This window comes from Crinia signifera, chromosome 5 (genome assembly GCF_055691185.1).
Source record: "Crinia signifera chromosome 5, ASM5569118v1, whole genome shotgun sequence".
NCBI lineage: Eukaryota > Metazoa > Chordata > Amphibia > Anura > Myobatrachidae > Crinia > Crinia signifera.
Window position 1 is genome coordinate 221887 of NC_139221.1, and position 18826 is coordinate 240712.

The 18826-nt window shown below is 49.9% G+C and overlaps 1 protein-coding gene across 1 annotated transcript in view; it reads right to left on the bottom strand.

The window, feature by feature from the left end:
• Nucleotides 1-18826, bottom strand: part of LOC146079839 (uncharacterized) — a 285668-nt gene that overhangs the window by 147583 nt on the left and 119259 nt on the right. The window contains exons 6-9 of the mRNA XM_083186476.1: nt 10830-10970; nt 3049-3457; nt 815-880; nt 549-627 (exon numbers count right to left, since the gene is read on the bottom strand). Of these exons, the coding sequence (XP_083042602.1) occupies nt 549-627; nt 815-880; nt 3049-3457; nt 10830-10970 (695 nt within the window). The remainder of the gene's footprint in view (nt 1-548; nt 628-814; nt 881-3048; nt 3458-10829; nt 10971-18826) is intronic.

An 18826-nucleotide genomic window follows, 5' to 3' on the forward strand; every position in this document is an offset into this window, starting at 1 on the left:
ATGTAAAACCAATACTAAAATATAAAAGTGTGTGCAATGGGGTAATCACAGCTACCTCTGAGGATCGCCAGTCCCATAAACAGTGCAATAAAATCCAGTATGATAGCACTGATGACTTGAAATAAAATTGGGTGGTACCTTTCCTCAGCGGTCCTGTGATAGTGGCGTTCCCTTCTGTTGACAACAATTTCTCCTGCCAATGTGTTTGAAGAATGTCTCTCTTCATCCAGCCACATTGTGATTACAATCCATAAGCATTTTCTGTCACTATTCGGGCTCGCACATGCAGGATACGATTTGTACACATTCGATCTGTGAATTTGCTGATCAGCGATCAACTCTGAATCAGGCCCTCAATATCATCACAATAGCAAAGGGAGGAAGACATACACTAGATGATACCTCCATGTTGTACAAGCTAGACTGCCCAATGCCTCTGTGTCTGGTGGTTCTGCAGAGAAACCAGGTGGTCTATCTGTGGCCTGCCGCACTGGCTGACATAATATAAACCAGGAATATAATACATGAAGCAGGCATTGTACACTCACCTAAGTCTGACTCCATTAGATGGCCACTGGTGGGACCCAGACTGTCGCTCCAATTGACCAGGTAAAGCATTATGGTTGTCTAGACAAAAGAAGGAGACAGAAGAACAAAATGTAACAAAAAGGATTATTTGGTCAATTTACAGCCTCCTGATGTGAAAAAAAAATGAAAATATGGAAATTTCACCATTTAAAAAGCTTCTGAGAAACACTATGCTATAAATTATCAATCACATAAAAGTCTAGTTAGACAGACACACACCACTTACCACTTAAAGCAATTCTCTGTGGTATCTCTACACCTTGTCCCTGAGCAGACAGTTTCTGTCCGCGCCCTGCAAAGGATGAAAGAATTCTTCTGAAATACTACATATATACATACACACATATATATATATGCACACCATAACGTCACATAGTACATGTCACTGAAATGTCCCAGTACAACCCAGTGTTATAGAACTGTTACATGCTACAATTTTGCCAACCTACATGTACACACATTTGTTTACAGCTATTCCAATTATCCTCCTATTGGCCTCTCCCCCATGCCCCAATTACAGACCCGTCACCACCTCTTCCCTCCCAACCCACATCTACTTCCCAGTCACACCCTCCCCCCCCATGCCACAATTACTGTCCCATCACCAACTCTTCCCTCCCAACCCCCATCTACTTCCCAGTCACACCCTCCCCCCCATGCCACAATTACTGTCCCATCACCAACTCTTCCCTCCCAACCCCCATCTACTTCCCAGTCACACCCTCCCCCCCATGCCACCTTTACTGTCCCATCACCAACTCTTCCCTCCCAACCCACATCTACTTCCCAGTCACACCCTCCCCCCCCATGCCACAATTACTGTCCCATCACCAACTCTTCCCTCCCAACCCACATCTACTTCCCAGTCACACCCTCCCCCCCATGCCACAATTACTGTCCCATCACCAACTCTTCCCTCCCAACCCCCATCTACTTCCCAGTCACACCCTCCCCCCCATGCCACAATTACTGTCCCATCACCAACTCTTCCCTCCCAACCCCCATCTACTTCCCAGTCACACCCTCCCCCCCATGCCACAATTACTGTCCCATCACCAACTCTTCTCTCCCAACCCCCATCTACTTCCCAGTCACACCCTCCCCCCCATGCCACAATTACTGTCCCATCACCAACTCTTCCCTCCCAACCCCCATCTACTTCCCAGTCACACCCTCCCCCCATGCCACAATTACTGTCCCATCACCAACTCTTCCCTACCAACCCCCATCTACTTCCCAGTCACACCCTCCCCCCATGCCACAATTACTGTCCCATCACCAACTCTTCCCTCCCAACCCCCATCTACTTCCCAGTCACACCCTCCCCCCCATGCCACAATTACTGTCCCATCACCAACTCTTCCCTCCCAACCCCCATCTACTTCCCAGTCACACCCTCCCCCCATGCCACAATTACTGTCCCATCACCAACTCTTCCCTACCAACCCCCATCTACTTCCCAGTCCCACCCTCCCCCCCATGCCACAATTACTGTCCCATCACCAACTCTTCCCTACCAACCCACATCTACTTCCCAGTCACACCCTCCCCCCCATGCCACAATTACTGTCCCATCACCAACTCTTCCCTACCAACCCACATCTACTTCCCAGTCACACCCTCCCCCCCATGCCACAATTACTGTCCCATCACCAACTCTTCCCTACCAACCCCCATCTACTTCCCAGTCACATCCTCTCCTCCTTGCCACAATTACTGTCCCATCACCAACTCTTCCCTCCCAACCCGCATCTACTTCCCAGTCACATCCTCTCCCCCATGCCACAATTACTGCCCCATCACCACCTCTTCACTGCCAAACTCTCCCCCATGCCACAATTACTGCCCCATCACCACCTCTTCCCTCCAAACCTACATTTACTTCCCATTCACAACCTCTCCCCATGCCACAATTACTGCCCCATCTCCTCCTACTCGCTCCCCACCCACATCTACTTCCCAGTCACACCCTCTCCCCCATGTCACAAATACTGCCCCTTCACCACCTCTTCTCTCCCAACCCACATCTACTTCCCAGTTACACCCTTTCCCCATGCCACAATTACTGCCCCATCACCACCTCTTCATGCCACAATTACTGCCCCATCACCATCTCTTTCCTCCCAACCCAGATACTCTTCCCAGTCACATCCTCTCCCCCATGCCACAATTACTGCCCCATCACCACCTCTTCACTGCCAAACTCTCCCCCATGCCACAATTACTCCCTCGTCACCACCTCTTCCCTCACAACCCGCATCTACTTCCCAGTCACACCCTCCCCCCCATGCCACAATTACTGCCCCGTCACCACCTCTTCTCTCCCAACCCCCATCTACTTCCCAGTCACACCCTCTCCTCCATGCCATTTACTGCCCCATCATCAAATGTTCCCTCCCTCTCACCTCCATTCCCCAATCACAGCCATTCTTCCCTCCCATTAGTCCAAGTTGTACCCACCCCAGCTGTGTTGCGGTGTGGGTTCCTCTATCATCTGGACATTATAAGCTACAGACTGTGCTGGAGAACTTAAAATGGGCAACAAATTGTCCCCATGCATCATCAGATCCTCAGCATTACACATCATGTCCAAAGGCTCCTGGGGTACGGATTCCTGAGAGACAATAGCTTCTGGGGTCTGTTTGGGTTTGTCTACAGCACAAACACACAGTGTGGCATTAGGTGTAAGTCCCAGTTCCTGAAGAGTACGTGGCAAGTCCTCCTCAGTGAAATGTCTAGTGGGGAAGGTCTGCAACAAGCTGCAGGCTGAAAGAGAGGACTGCAGACTGCTAATATGGTTATAGACACATTGCAAAGAGGTGTCTGCAGGAAACTCCAAACGCAGAGAATGTCCAGAAGGAAGACGAATCTGCAACAGAATGTAGAATGTGTGAGTGGTGGCAGAGGGTGGGTTATACTGTATTATGAGAGATAAATGTATTATCAATAGTGTGACAACAGCTATATATTATATATGACAAGGAATTACATACACTGGATAAGATGGTCTTTATTTTGTAGCAGATAAACAGCACAGGCAAAGATGGTTACAGCATTGCAGCATACACTTGTCACAGCATAGTCCAAACTCCTCAGTATTTCAGAGTCGTCAATACTGTAGCCCACACCCCCAGAATATCACCTGGGCATCTATTCCACCTTCAGGACTAATGACATCCTACCCTGGAAACACCTATATCAGAAAGCCACAGGTGCTGCTAATCAGCCCAACCCTGATCAAACTTCGACCAGATCTAATTTTACTGCTGCTGGTGCTACAATTTCTAATGTATATTTTCAACTGGATCATTATCACACTTATATTTTTCCGTACCGTCCGGAATGAATCTCAGGGGCAGTGAGATGGCACCTACTGTTATTGCATTGGATCATTTGGGCATGAAATGAAAATCACTGGATGAACATAATATCTACAATAAACTAAGAGTCACAGTTATATCAGTTGTCTGCTTCTGCTCTAGGGCACTAAGTGTTAAAGAGTCTGTAGAAGATGTGATGTCACTTTCTGCTGTCAACTGTGGACTGTAGAATTGAATGTTCTTATTGTCATATTTTAGAGTAATGTTCCCAGGGGTATCCGGTCATTCAGGCCGGTCGGTTTTGTTGCAGTAAACCGATGTATCCATCTTGTTTCAAGCCTTAGTAGATTTCCTCCTCTGTCAACTCCTCGGATCGATTCCGGGACATGGTCTATGGCCATGTGCTTGAGGTCCCTTAGTTTGTGCTTCGACGATGCAAAGTGTTTGGCCACTGGCTGTTCATGGTCCTTGCCTTCCAGTGCTGCCTTTATTGCGGACCTGTGCATGGCCATCCTCTCCCTCATGGTTCTGACCATCTTCCCCACAAATATTTTGTTGCAAGGACATTGTATTACGTAAACTATATGAGTCGACCTGCAAGTCAGTATGTGTCTGATCGGGGAGGTTTTTTGTCCCCTGTGTGTGTGTGTGTATGTTCCACCTGTTGGGCATGTTCTCACAAGTCGTACACTTAAGGCATTTATAGCAGCCTGGGGGCTTAGAGAGGAAATGAGTTTTAGGTATGGTGTCAGAGAATCCCGTGATGTCACTATGGACGATGATATCTTTGATGCTCCGTCCTTTAGTGTAGCAGAGCATCGGTCTCTTTCTGCTTAGTCCATGTAAGCTCCTATTGGTCCTAATAATAGGCCATAGTGCCCTGGTTGCTCTGGGCAGTACGGCGCTGCTCACGTTAAGTTTTGTTACCATGGGTATTGTTTCCTCCTTCCTCTTCTCCTTAACGTTAGAGGCCAGTAAGGATTCTCTGTCCAATTATATAACTTCCTTCTTTTGCTGTTTTAATAGCGTTCTGTTATAGCCCCTCTGTGGAAACTTGGAAACAAAACCGTCCAGAATATCTGGAAGTTTATTGGGCTCACTCACAATTCTGTCTGCCCTCAACATTTGAGATTTTGGCAATGCTTTCTTCAGGGCAATCGGATGAAAACTGTTAGCCTTAAGAAATGTGTTTTTGTCTGTTGGTTTGACATACAAGGTGGCTCCAGAATTATTTGTACATCCCAATAATTAACAGACCGGTTTGAACATTGTATTGTGAGTTTAATGGGGGAGGGTTTCCCATTGATTTCATCAATTAGGTTCTTCAGCTCTTCTTCACTACCTACCCACAACATAAACAGGTCGTCTGTGTAATGTGTTAGGAGTAGGATTTTCTGAGCAGTGGATGGTTGTTCGAAAAACCATTCCTTCTCCGCTTTGAACATAAAGATGTTAGCGAATGAGGGGGAGACACAACTCCCCATTCCACACCCAGATAATTGGCAAAAGAGCAGAAGAACCCAATTGATGAAATCAATGGGAAACCCTCCCCCATTAAACTCACAATAGACCCAATAGTATCACAACATCCCCGAGGAGTCCTTTTATAACCACGTGCATTCAAATAAGGACAAATCTATGCTGTATGTCGAGATTTCCCTTTATTATTTTTTTCATTTATTTTTATTTCATTCATTTATTTAATTTTTTGGTAAATATATCAGATCTGTAACATAGGGCTTGTATGACCCACTTCGAGAGCATGGAAGGAGGCATAAAATGGACTACATTTTATATGTATAATAATATGTTCCAGTTTCCGTAAGGGGCGTTCCCCAGCCTAGAGCCAGTGCACTAATGTGATCTGTATGTGGAAAGTTACATTTATCCTGTCTTGTTTACATCTATGAGCAAGATCCGTCTGAATATCCACAGACAATAACTTCTCCCTCCGTCTCCAAGTAATCAGTATGATATATCCAAAATGAGCGAGTACACAGTCTGAGGTGTTGTAAGAATAACCAATTTCCTCCCCTGAAATTATTCACGGAGAAATGCAGATAGTCAGAAACAATAGGTGCTACATCTCCATAAAGCGCCCATGTGATCCCGCTGATGGAGTGACCATGTAGGCGGGATCACTAGACAAGTGGGGGACCCCCCTAATATTCACTCTCCCAGCTCACAGCTGGAGATCACATGACTGAGGCCAGCGAATAGAATTACAGCAGCGACTGCGGTCACGTGACTCACCCATCATAGGACAGGAGACGCCTATTTATGAATGAATGGACGTAAATGCGCCTCCCTAGACCAGCGGGAAGTCCTCCGCTTTGGGTATGGGTAAAAACCGGACCAGGACAAAACCCCCGGACCGGACATCAAACTCTGCATTTTGGAGCTTGTAGCCTCCGGTCCAGGGGGTGTCCTGTCCGGGGGGACTGCCTGTGAGACCTGTCACCAGGTAGAGGAGGAGGGGGAGAATAAAGTCTCCCTGTATGGTCCGGGCATGTAGCAAAATCCGGACTGTCCGGACCACACAGGGAGGCTGTAATCTCCCCTTCCCCATGTCCCTGATGATAGCTATCACAGGGACACCCCCGGACAAGACACCCCCCGGACGGGACATCCCCCAGACCGGACACTATTTTGGACATCCCCCAGACCCGACTGCAGATTTTGATGTCCTGTCCGGCGTCTAGTCCGGGTCCGGTTTTTACATAGTCCCCTCCACAATTAAGGTATGATGAATCACTACTACTCCCGTCTCGAATAGAGTTATCCCCTCTTAGATGAGAGCTATTATAGCTTTAGTTTGATGCCTTGAAATTGGCTTACACCACCGCATAGTTCCGATCCTGTGCACCTGTTTGCTAAGTAGGTATTTTCAGCTCTGTATACTCAATCACTTGATAAACAAAGAGTCATGTGACTAAAGCAAAGTCACATGTCAATAAGCGCTGCGGAATCTGTGTGCGCTATATAAGAAACTGTTAATAAATAAATAAATAAAATAAATCTGTCTGTTTGACAGAGGGTAATCTGTCTGGTTGTTTTTATGTAAGGTATTCATTAAAGTCTTAGTCTGTCTCCTAGTATTAAACTGTTGTTTTGTTACACCATGGGCTTTATACATTTGATGTTGTTTTGCACTACCAGTGACTCTTACACCATGAGTTCACACAGCTGGTAGCAATCAGCAGCCATATTGGCCACACTATAAATATAGAACTCCTGCACTCACTGAACTACCTTTCATAAAGCCAGTTGATCTGGCGAAACGCGCCAGGTGGAGACCCTCTCACCTCCAGGAATGGACCTAAGCCACCCCCATCCCCATTGCCAATATGGACATCCACTAACCAGATCACCACCCTTGCCACTGGGACCCCTCCTTGAGTTCCATCTCCAGGTGAGCTATCCACCTCTGCCACCTGTTGAGTCAGTGTCCATCAACAAACTCCAGCACAGGACTATTGACCGAGTTTTCTCCAGGTGGGCTTCCACTCTTCAGCCACCTGTTTAAGTCAAGTCCCCCCTGGGCTATTCTTAGGACCACCCAGCCATCTGTTGCCACCACCTCCACTGAGGATCACAGCACGGGACCCCTGACAGAGATTACTCCAGGTAGGCCCACTGTTAAGTCAAGTCCCCCACGGGCAACTTTGAGGACCACATCACCTTTGGACATTTTCAGGTGCAAGACCACCACGGCCATTCCAAGGAGGTGATCCCCAGAAAATATCTTACTCCCAGTATCCACGTTGGGCCCTGATCCCCCCTCTTGCTGTTTTTGATCTTAGACATAGCAGAGTAAGCCTACATTACTCTCTGCTTTCCACCACTTCCGGAAATAGACTGTTGCCCAAAAGGGAGTACTTTGCAAAAACAAAAAAGGAGGCACCAAAGGAACTGTGCTCACTGTAAACTTGATGCTTTGAAAAGTTAATGTAAGTTCTTTCCCCCATTAGTCTCTCAGAAATCTTGTAAAACTCACCAGAAGCTCCCCTCCATGAGAGGATAGTAGGGGCCCTAATCCAGATGTAATGCTGTGACATCACTAGTCCTGTACCCCTCCATGAGAGGATAGTAGGGGCCCTAATTCAGATGTACTGCTGTGACATCACTAGTCCTGTACCCCTCCATGTGTGGTAGTAGGGGCCCTGAATCAGACGTTCTGCTGTGGCATCACCAGTCCTGTACCCCCCCATGTGTGGTAGTAAGGGCCCTGAATGAGACGTACTGCTGTGGCATCACCAGTCCTGCACCCCTCCATGTGTGGTAGTAGGGGCTCTGAATCAGACGTGCTGCTGTGGCATCACCAGTCCTGTACCCCTCCATGTGTGGTAGTAGGGGCCCTGAATCAGACGTTCTGCTGTGGCATCACCAGTCCTGCACCACTCGATGTGTGGTAGTAAGGACCCTGAATGAGACGTACTGCTGTGGCATCACCAGTCCTGTACCCTTCCATGTGTGGTAGGAGGGCCCCTGAATCAGACGTACTGCTGTGGCATCACCAGTCCTGTACCCTTACATGTGTGGTAGTAGGGGCCCTGAATCAGATGTACTGCTGTGGCATCACCAGTCCTGTACCACTCCATGTGTGGTAGTAGGGGCCCTGAATCAGATGTACTGCTGTGGCATCACCAGTCATGTACCCTCCATGTGTGGCAGTAGGGGCCCTGAATGAGACGTACTGCTGTGACATCATCAGTCCTGTACCCCTCCATGTGTGGCAGTAGGGGCCCTGAATCAGACGTTCTGCTGTGGCATCACCAGTCCTGTACCCCCCCCATGTGTGGTAGTAAGGGCCCTGAATGAGACGTACTGCTGTGGCATCACCAGTCCTGCACCCCTCCATGTGTGGTAGTAAGGTTCCTGAATCAGACGTACTGCTGTGGCATCACCAGTCCTGCACCCCTCCATGTGTGGTAGTAAGGTTCCTGAATCAGACGTACTGCTGTGGCATCACCAGTCCTGCACCCCTCCATGTGTGGTAGCAGGGGCCCTGAATCAGACGTACTGCTGTGGCATCACCAGTCCTGTAACCTCTATGTGTGGCAGTAGGGGCCCTGAATGAGACGTACTGCTGTGGCATCTCCAGTCCTGTACCCCTCCATGTGTGGTAGTAGGGGTCCTGAATGAGACGTACTGCTGTGGCATCACCAGTCCTGTACCCTCCATGTGTGGCAGTAGGGGCCCTGAATGAGACGTACTGCTGTGGCATCACCAGTCCTGTACTCCTCCATGTGTGGTAGTTGGGGCCCTGAATCAGACTTACTGCTGTGGCATCACCAGTCCTGCACCCCTCCATGTGTGGTAGTAGGGGCTCTGAATCAGACGTACTGCTGTGGCATCTCCAGTCCTGTACCCCTCCATGTGTGGTAGTAGGGGCCCTGAATCAGACGTGCTGCTGTGACATCACCAGTCCTGTACCCTCCATGTGTGGTAGTAGGGGCCCTGAATCAGACGTACTGCTGTGGCATCACCAGTCCTGTACCCATCCATGTGTGGCAGTAGGGGCCCTGAATGAGACGTACTGCTGTGGCATCACCAGTCCTGTACCCATCCATGTGTGGCAGTAGGGGCCCTGAATGAGACGTACTGCTGTGGCATCACCAGTCCTGTACCCATCCATGTGTGGCAGTAGGGGCCCTGAATCAGATGTACTGCTGTGACATCACCAGTCCTGTACCCCTCCATGTGTGGTAGTAGGGGCCCTGAATGAGACGTACTGCTGTGGGATCACCAGTCCTGTACCCTTCCATGTGTGGCAGTAGGGGTCCTGAATGAGACGTACTGCTGTGGCATCACCAGTCCTGTACCCCTCCATGTGTGGTAGTAGGGGCCCTGAATCAGACGTACTGCTGTGGCATCACCAGTCCTGTACCCCTCCATGTGTGGTAGTAGGGGCCCTGAATCAGACGTACTGCTGTGGCATCACCAGTCCTGTACCCCTCCATGTGTGGTAGTAGGGGCTCTGAATCAGACGTACTGCTGTGGCATCACCAGTCCTGTACCCCTCCATGTGTGGTAGTAGGGGCCCTGAATGAGACGTACTGCTGTGGCATCACCAGTCCTGTACCCCTCCATGTGTGGTAGTAGGGGCCCTGAATCAGATGTACTGCTGTGACATCACCAGTCCTGTACCCCTCCATGTGTGGTAGTTGGGGCCCTGAATCAGACGTACTGCTGTGGCATCACCAGTCCTGTACCCCTCCATGTGTGGTAGTAGGGGCTCAGAATCAGACGTACTGCTGTGGCATCACCAGTCCTGTACCACTCCATGTGTGGCAGTAGGGACCCTGAATGAGACATACTGCTGTGGCATCACCAGTCCTGTACCCTACCATGTGTGGCAGTAGGGGCCCTGAATGAGACATACTGCTGTGGCATCACCAGTCCTGTACCCCTCCATGTGTGGTAGTAGGGGCCCTGAATGAGACGTACTGCTGTGGCATCACCAGTCCTGTACCCTACCATGTGTGGCAGTAGGGGCCCTGAATGAGACGTACTGCTGTGACATCACCAGTCCTGTACCCCTCCATGTGTGGCAGTAGGGGCCCTGAATGAGACATACTGCTGTGACATCACCAGTCCTGTACCCCTACATGTGTGGCAGTAGGGTCCTGAATCAGACGTACTGCTGTGGCATCATCAGTCCTGTACCCTCCATGTGTGGCAGTAGGGGCCCTGAATGAGACGTACTGCTGTGGCATCACCAGTACTGTATGCTGGCAGCTTTTCTGGTACTGTGGCCTTTTTGTTTTAAAAAAGTTTCACAAAAATGAAAGGACCCCAATAACCCAACATTGTAATCCGTCATTACACCTTCCCTCTACATCATATTACATTAGATAATACATCTCTGGGTATCCCATCTTCTCTGACATGACCCTGGACTGTATAACAAGGACTTACCAGCAGAGCACAGTGGTTGTGTGAGGGTATATGATCACGGCTGCCTGACCGCTCACTTTTTGCTGGTGGTAAAATCATCGGCTCCTTGTCATGCTGTAGCTGACGATCCTCAGCAATACGCCGAAGCACGAGATCCCGATCCTGAGGGGTGAGGAAGCTCATATATTAAGAAAACCAGGACCTCTAGACACATCTCACTGTTTAACCTCACATTCTAATACAAAATTCTTTTACTTACACACAAAGCCATAAACCAAACTACACCAACATCCATATCTTCTCTTATCTCAAAATATCATCCAACACGACCTCTACGCTCCTCCCAAGATCTGCGTCTCTCATCCACACTCATTACTCGCTCCCATTCCCGACTGCAGCACTTTCTTCGGGCTGCACCCACTCTGTGGAATGCCCTCCCAAGCACAATAAGACTCTCCTCCAGTCTCCAAACCTATAAGCGTTCCCTAAAAACTCACATCTTCAGGCAGCTTATCAAATTCCAGAACCAGTCATAGAACCTTCATTCTGGTGGAATCGATGCAATAAAGAATAAAGTATCTATCCTTATGTATCAATGCCTATTTCCCTATAGATTGTAAGCTTGCGAGCAGGGCCCTCCTACATTTGTCTGTATACCCTGTTTTGTTGTATCACTGTCTCCTTTGCAAAGCGCAACGGAATCTGCGGCACTATATAAGACACTGTTAATAAATAAATAAATAAATTCCACCTCTGGAACTAGTGTGAAGGAAAATACTATGTGATACAGGCAGCGATCAGAGAGGCGGGCTATACATATCACACAGGCAGCAGAGAGGCGGGCTATACATATCACACAGGCAGCAGAGAGGCGGGCTATACATATCACACAGGCAGCGATCAGAGAGGCGGGCTATACATATCACACAGGCAGCAGAGAGGCGGGCTATACATATCACACAGGCAGCGACAAGAGAGGCGGGCTATACATATCACACAGGCAGCGAACAGAGAGGCGGGATATATATATATATATCACACAGGCAGCAGAGAGGCGGGCTATACATATCACACAGGCAGCAGAGAGGCAGGCTATACATATCACACAGGCAGCAGAGAGGCGGGCTATACATATCACACAGGCAGCAGAGAGGCGGGCTATACATATCACACAGGCAGCGACAAGAGAGGCGGGCTATACATATCACACAGGCAGCAGAGAGGCGGGCTATACATATCACACAGGCAGCGACAAGAGAGGCGGGCTATATATATCACACAGGCAGCGAACAGAGAGGCGGGATATATATATATATATATCACACAGGCAGGGATCAGAGAGGCGGGCTATATATATCACACAGGCAGCGAACAGAGAGGCGGGCTATACATATCACACCGGCAGCAGAGAGGCGGGCTATATATATCACACAGGCAGCAGAGAGGCGGGCTATACATATCACACAGGCAGCAGAGAGGCGGGCTATACATATTACACAGGCAGCGACCAGAGAGGCGGGCTATACATATCACACAGGCAGCGACAAGAGAGGCAGGCTATACATATCACACAGGCAGCGATCAGAGAGGCGGGCTATACATATCACACAGGCAGCAGAGAGGCGGGCTATACATATCACACAGGCAGCAGAGAGGCGGGCTATACATACCACACAGGCAGCGATCAGAGAGGCGGGCTATACATATCACACAGGCAGCGATCAGAGAGGCAGGCTATACATATCACACAGGCAGCAGAGAGGCGGGCTATACATACCACACAGGCAGCGATCAGAGAGGCGGGCTATACATATCACACAGGCAGCGATCAGAGAGGCGGGCTATACATATCACACAGGCAGCAGAGAGGCGGGCTATACATATCACACAGGCAGCGACAAGAGAGGCGGGCTATACATATCACACAGGCAGCGAACAGAGAGGCGGGATATATATATATATATATATATATATATATATCACACAGGCAACAATCAGAGAGGCGGGCTATATATAATCACACAGGCAGCAGAGAGGCGGGCTATATATAATCACACAGGCAGCAGAGAGGCGGGCTATACATATCACACAGGCAGCAGAGAGGCGGGCTATACATATCACACAGGAAGCAGAGAGGCGGGCTATACATATCACACAGGCAGCGATCAGAGAGGCGGGCTATACATATCACACAGGCAGCGACAAGAGAGGCGGGCTATACATATCACACAGGCAGCAGAGAGGCGGGCTATACATATCACACAGGCAGCGATCAGAGAGGCGGGCTATACATATCACACAGGCAGCGATCAGAGAGGCGGGCTATACATATCACACAGGCAGCGATCAGAGAGGCGGGCTATACATATCACACAGGCAGCAGAGAGGCGGGCTATACATATCACACAGGCAGCAGAGAGGCGGGCTATACATATCACACAGGCAGCTATCAGAGAGGCAGGCTATACATATCACACAGGCAGCAGAGAGGCGGGCTATACATATCACACAGGCAGCAGAGAGGCGGGCTATACATATCACACAGGCAGCAGAGAGGCGGGCTATACATATCACACAGGCAGCGACCAGAGAGGCGGGCTATACATATCACACAGGCAGCAGAGAGGCGGGCTATACATATCACACAGGCAGCGACAAGAGAGGCGGGCTATACATATCACACAGGCAGCGATCAGAGAGGCGGGCTATACATATCACACAGGCAGCAGAGAGGCGGGCTATACATATCACACAGGCAGCGATCAGAGAGGCGGGCTATACATATCACACAGGCAGCGATCAGAGAGGCGGGCTATACATATCACACAGGCAGCGACAAGAGAGGCGGGCTATACATATCACACAGGCAGCGAACAGAGAGGCGGGATATATATATATATATATCACACAGGCAACAATCAGAGAGGCGGGCTATATATAATCACACAGGCAGCAGAGAGGCGGGCTATATATAATCACACAGGCAGCAGAGAGGTGGGCTATACATATCACACAGGCAGCAGAGAGGCGGGCTATACATATCACACAGGCAGCGATCAGAGAGGCGGGTTATACATATCACACAGGCAGCGACAAGAGAGGCAGGCTATACATATCACACAGGCAGCAGAGAGGCAGGCTATACATATCACACAGGCAGCAGAGAGGCGGGCTATACATATCACACAGGCAGCGATCAGAGAGGCGGGCTATACATATCACACAGGCAGCAGAGAGGCGGGCTATACATATCACACAGGCAGTGATCAGAGAGGCGGGCTACACATATCACACAGGCAGCAGAGAGGCGGGCTATATATATCACACGGGCAGCGATCAGAGAGGCGGGCTATACATATCACACAGGCAGCAGAGAGGCGGGCTATACATATCACACAGGCAGCGAACAGAGAGGTGGGCTATACATATCACACAGGCAGCGAACAGAGAGGCGGGCTATATATATATATATATATATATATATATATATATATATATATATATATATATATATATCACAGGCAGCAGAGAGGCGGGCTATATATATCACACAGGCAGCAGAGAGGCGGGCTATACATATCACACAGGCAGCAGAGAGGCGGGCTATACATATCACACAGGCAGCGATCAGAGAGGCGGGCTATACATATCACACAGGCAGCGATCAGAGAGGCGGGCTATACATATCACACAGGCAGCAGAGAGGCGGGCTATACATATCACACAGGCAGCGATCAGAGAGGCGGGCTATACATATCACACAGGCAGCAGAGAGGCGGGCTATACATATCACACAGGCAGCAGAGAGGCAGTCTATACATATCACACAGGCAGCGATCAGAGAGAGAGGCGGGCTATACATATCACACAGGCAGCGACCAGAGAGGCGGGTTATACATATCACACAGGCAGCGACAAGAGAGGCGGGCTATACATATCACACAGGCAGCGATCAGAGAGGCGGGCTATACATATCACACAGGCAGCAGAGAGGCAGGTTATACATATCACACAGGAGGCAGAGAGGCGGGCTATACATATCACACAGGCAGCAGAGAGGCGGGCTATACATATCACACAGGCAGCGATCAGAGAGGCGGGCTATACATATCACACAGGCAGCAGAGAGGCGGGCTATACATATCACACAGGCAGCGACAAGAGAGGCGGGCTATACATATCACACAGACAGCGACAAGAGAGGCGGGCTATACATATCACACAGGCAGCGAACAGAAAGGCGGGCTATACATATCACACAGGCAGCGAACAGAGAGGCGGGCTATACATATCACACAGGCAGCAGAGAGGCGGGCTATACATATCACACAGGCAGCTATCAGAGAGGCGGGCTATACATATCACACAGGCAGCAGAGAGGCGGGCTATACATATCACACGGGCAGCGATCAGAGAGGCGGGCTATACATATCACACAGGCAGCGATCAGAGAGGGGGGCTATACATATCACACAGGCAGCGATCAGAGAGGCGGGCTATACATATCACACAGGCAACGACAAGAGAGGCGGGCTATACATATCACACAGGCAGCGAACAGAGAGGCGGGATATATATATATATCACACAGGCAGCAGAGAGGCGGGCTATACATATCACACAGGCAGCAGAGAGGCAGGCTATACATATCACACAGGCAGCAGAGAGGCGGGCTATACATATCACACAGGCAGCAGAGAGGCGGGCTATACATATCACACAGGCAGCGACAAGAGAGGCGGGCTATACATATCACACAGGCAGCAGAGAGGCGGGCTATACATATCACACAGGCAGCGACAAGAGAGGCGGGCTATACATATCACACAGGCAGCGAACAGAGAGGCGGGATATATATATATATATCACACAGGCAGGGATCAGAGAGGCGGGCTATATATATCACACAGGCAGCGAACAGAGAGGCGGGCTATACATATCACACCGGCAGCAGAGAGGCGGGCTATATATATCACACAGGCAGCAGAGAGGCGGGCTATACATATCACACAGGCAGCAGAGAGGCGGGCTATACATATCACACAGGCAGCGACCAGAGAGGCGGGCTATACATATCACACAGGCAGCGACAAGAGAGGCAGGCTATACATATCACACAGGCAGCGATCAGAGAGGCGGGCTATACATATCACACAGGCAGCAGAGAGGCGGGCTATACATATCACACAGGCAGCAGAGAGGCGGGCTATACATACCACACAGGCAGCGATCAGAGAGGCGGGCTATACATATCACACAGGCAGCGATCAGAGAGGCAGGCTATACATATCACACAGGCAGCAGAGAGGCGGGCTATACATACCACACAGGCAGCGATCAGAGAGGCGGGCTATACATATCACACAGGCAGCGATCAGAGAGGCGGGCTATACATATCACACAGGCAGCAGAGAGGCGGGCTATACATATCACACAGGCAGCGACAAGAGAGGCGGGCTATACATATCACACAGGCAGCGAACAGAGAGGCGGGATATATATATATATATATATATATATATATATATATCACACAGGCAACAATCAGAGAGGCGGGCTATATATAATCACACAGGCAGCAGAGAGGCGGGCTATATATAATCACACAGGCAGCAGAGAGGCGGGCTATACATATCACACAGGCAGCAGAGAGGCGGGCTATACATATCACACAGGAAGCAGAGAGGCGGGCTATACATATCACACAGGCAGCGATCAGAGAGGCGGGCTATACATATCACACAGGCAGCGACAAGAGAGGCGGGCTATACATATCACACAGGCAGCAGAGAGGCGGGCTATACATATCACACAGGCAGCGATCAGAGAGGCGGGCTATACATATCACACAGGCAGCGATCAGAGAGGCGGGCTATACATATCACACAGGCAGCGATCAGAGAGGCGGGCTATACATATCACACAGGCAGCAGAGAGGCGGGCTATACATATCACACAGGCAGCAGAGAGGCGGGCTATACATATCACACAGGCAGCTATCAGAGAGGCGGGCTATACATATCACACAGGCAGCAGAGAGGCGGGCTATACATATCACACAGGCAGCAGAGAGGCGGGCTATACATATCACACAGGCAGCAGAGAGGCGGGCTATACATATCACACAGGCAGCGACCAGAGAGGCGGGCTATACATATCACACAGGCAGCAGAGAGGCGGGCTATACATATCACACAGGCAGCGACAAGAGAGGCGGGCTATACATATCACACAGGCAGCGATCAGAGAGGCGGGCTATACATATCACACAGGCAGCAGAGAGGCGGGCTATACATATCACACAGGCAGCGATCAGAGAGGCGGGCTATACATATCACACAGGCAGCGATCAGAGAGGCGGGCTATACATATCACACAGGCAGCGACAAGAGAGGCGGGCTATACATATCACACAGGCAGCGAACAGAGAGGCGGGATATATATATATATATATCACACAGGCAACAATCAGAGAGGCGGGCTATATATAATCACACAGGCAGCAGAGAGGCGGGCTATATATAATCACACAGGCAGCAGAGAGGTGGGCTATACATATCACACAGGCAGCAGAGAGGCGGGCTATACATATCACACAGGCAGCGATCAGAGAGGCGGGTTATACATATCACACAGGCAGCGACAAGAGAGGCAGGCTATACATATCACACAGGCAGCAGAGAGGCAGGCTATACATATCACACAGGCAGCAGAGAGGCGGGCTATACATATCACACAGGCAGCGATCAGAGAGGCGGGCTATACATATCACACAGGCAGCAGAGAGGCGGGCTATACATATCACACAGGCAGTGATCAGAGAGGCGGGCTACACATATCACACAGGCAGCAGAGAGGCGGGCTATATATATCACACGGGCAGCGATCAGAGAGGCGGGCTATACATATCACACAGGCAGCAGAGAGGCGGGCTATACATATCACACAGGCAGCGAACAGAGAGGTGGGCTATACATATCACACAGGCAGCGAACATAGAGGCGGGCTATATATATATATATATATATATATATATATATATATATATATATATATATAACACAGGCAGCAGAGAGGCGGGCTATATATATCACACAGGCAGCAGAGAGGCGGGCTATACATATCACACAGGCAGCAGAGAGGCGGGCTATACATATCACACAGGCAGCGATCAGAGAGGCGGGCTATACATATCACACAGGCAGCGATCAGAGAGGCGGGCTATACATATCACACAGGCAGCAGAGAGGCGGGCTATACATATCACACAGGCAGCAGAGAGGCGGGCTATACATATCACACAGGCAGCAGAGAGGCGGGCTATACATATCACACAGGCAGCAGAGAGGCAGTCTATACATATCACACAGGCAGCGATCAGAGAGAGAGGCGGGCTATACATATCACACAGGCAGCGACCAGAGAGGCGGGTTATACATATCACACAGGCAGCGACAAGAGAGGCGGGCTATACATATCACACAGGCAGCGATCAGAGAGGCGGGCTATACATATCACACAGGCAGCAGAGAGGCAGGTTATACATATCACACAGGCAGCAGAGAGGCGGGCTATACATATCACACAGGCAGCGACAAGAGAGGCGGGCTATACATATCACACAGGCAGCGAACAGAGAGGCGGGATATATATATATATCACACAGGCAACAATCAGAGAGGCGGGCTATATATAATCACACAGGCAGCAGAGAGGCGGGCTATACATATCACACAGGCAGCAGAGAGGCGGGCTATACATATCACACAGGCAGCGAACAGAGAGGCGGGCTATACATATCACACAGGCAGGGATCAGAGAGGCGGGCTATATATATCACAAAGGCAGCGAACAGAGAGGCAGGCTATACATATCACACCGGCAGCAGAGAGGCGGGCTATACATATCACACAGGCAGCAGAGAGACGGGCTATACATATCACACAGGCAGCAGAGAGGCGGGCTATACATATCACACAGGCAGCGACCAGAGAGGCGGGCTATACATATCACACAGG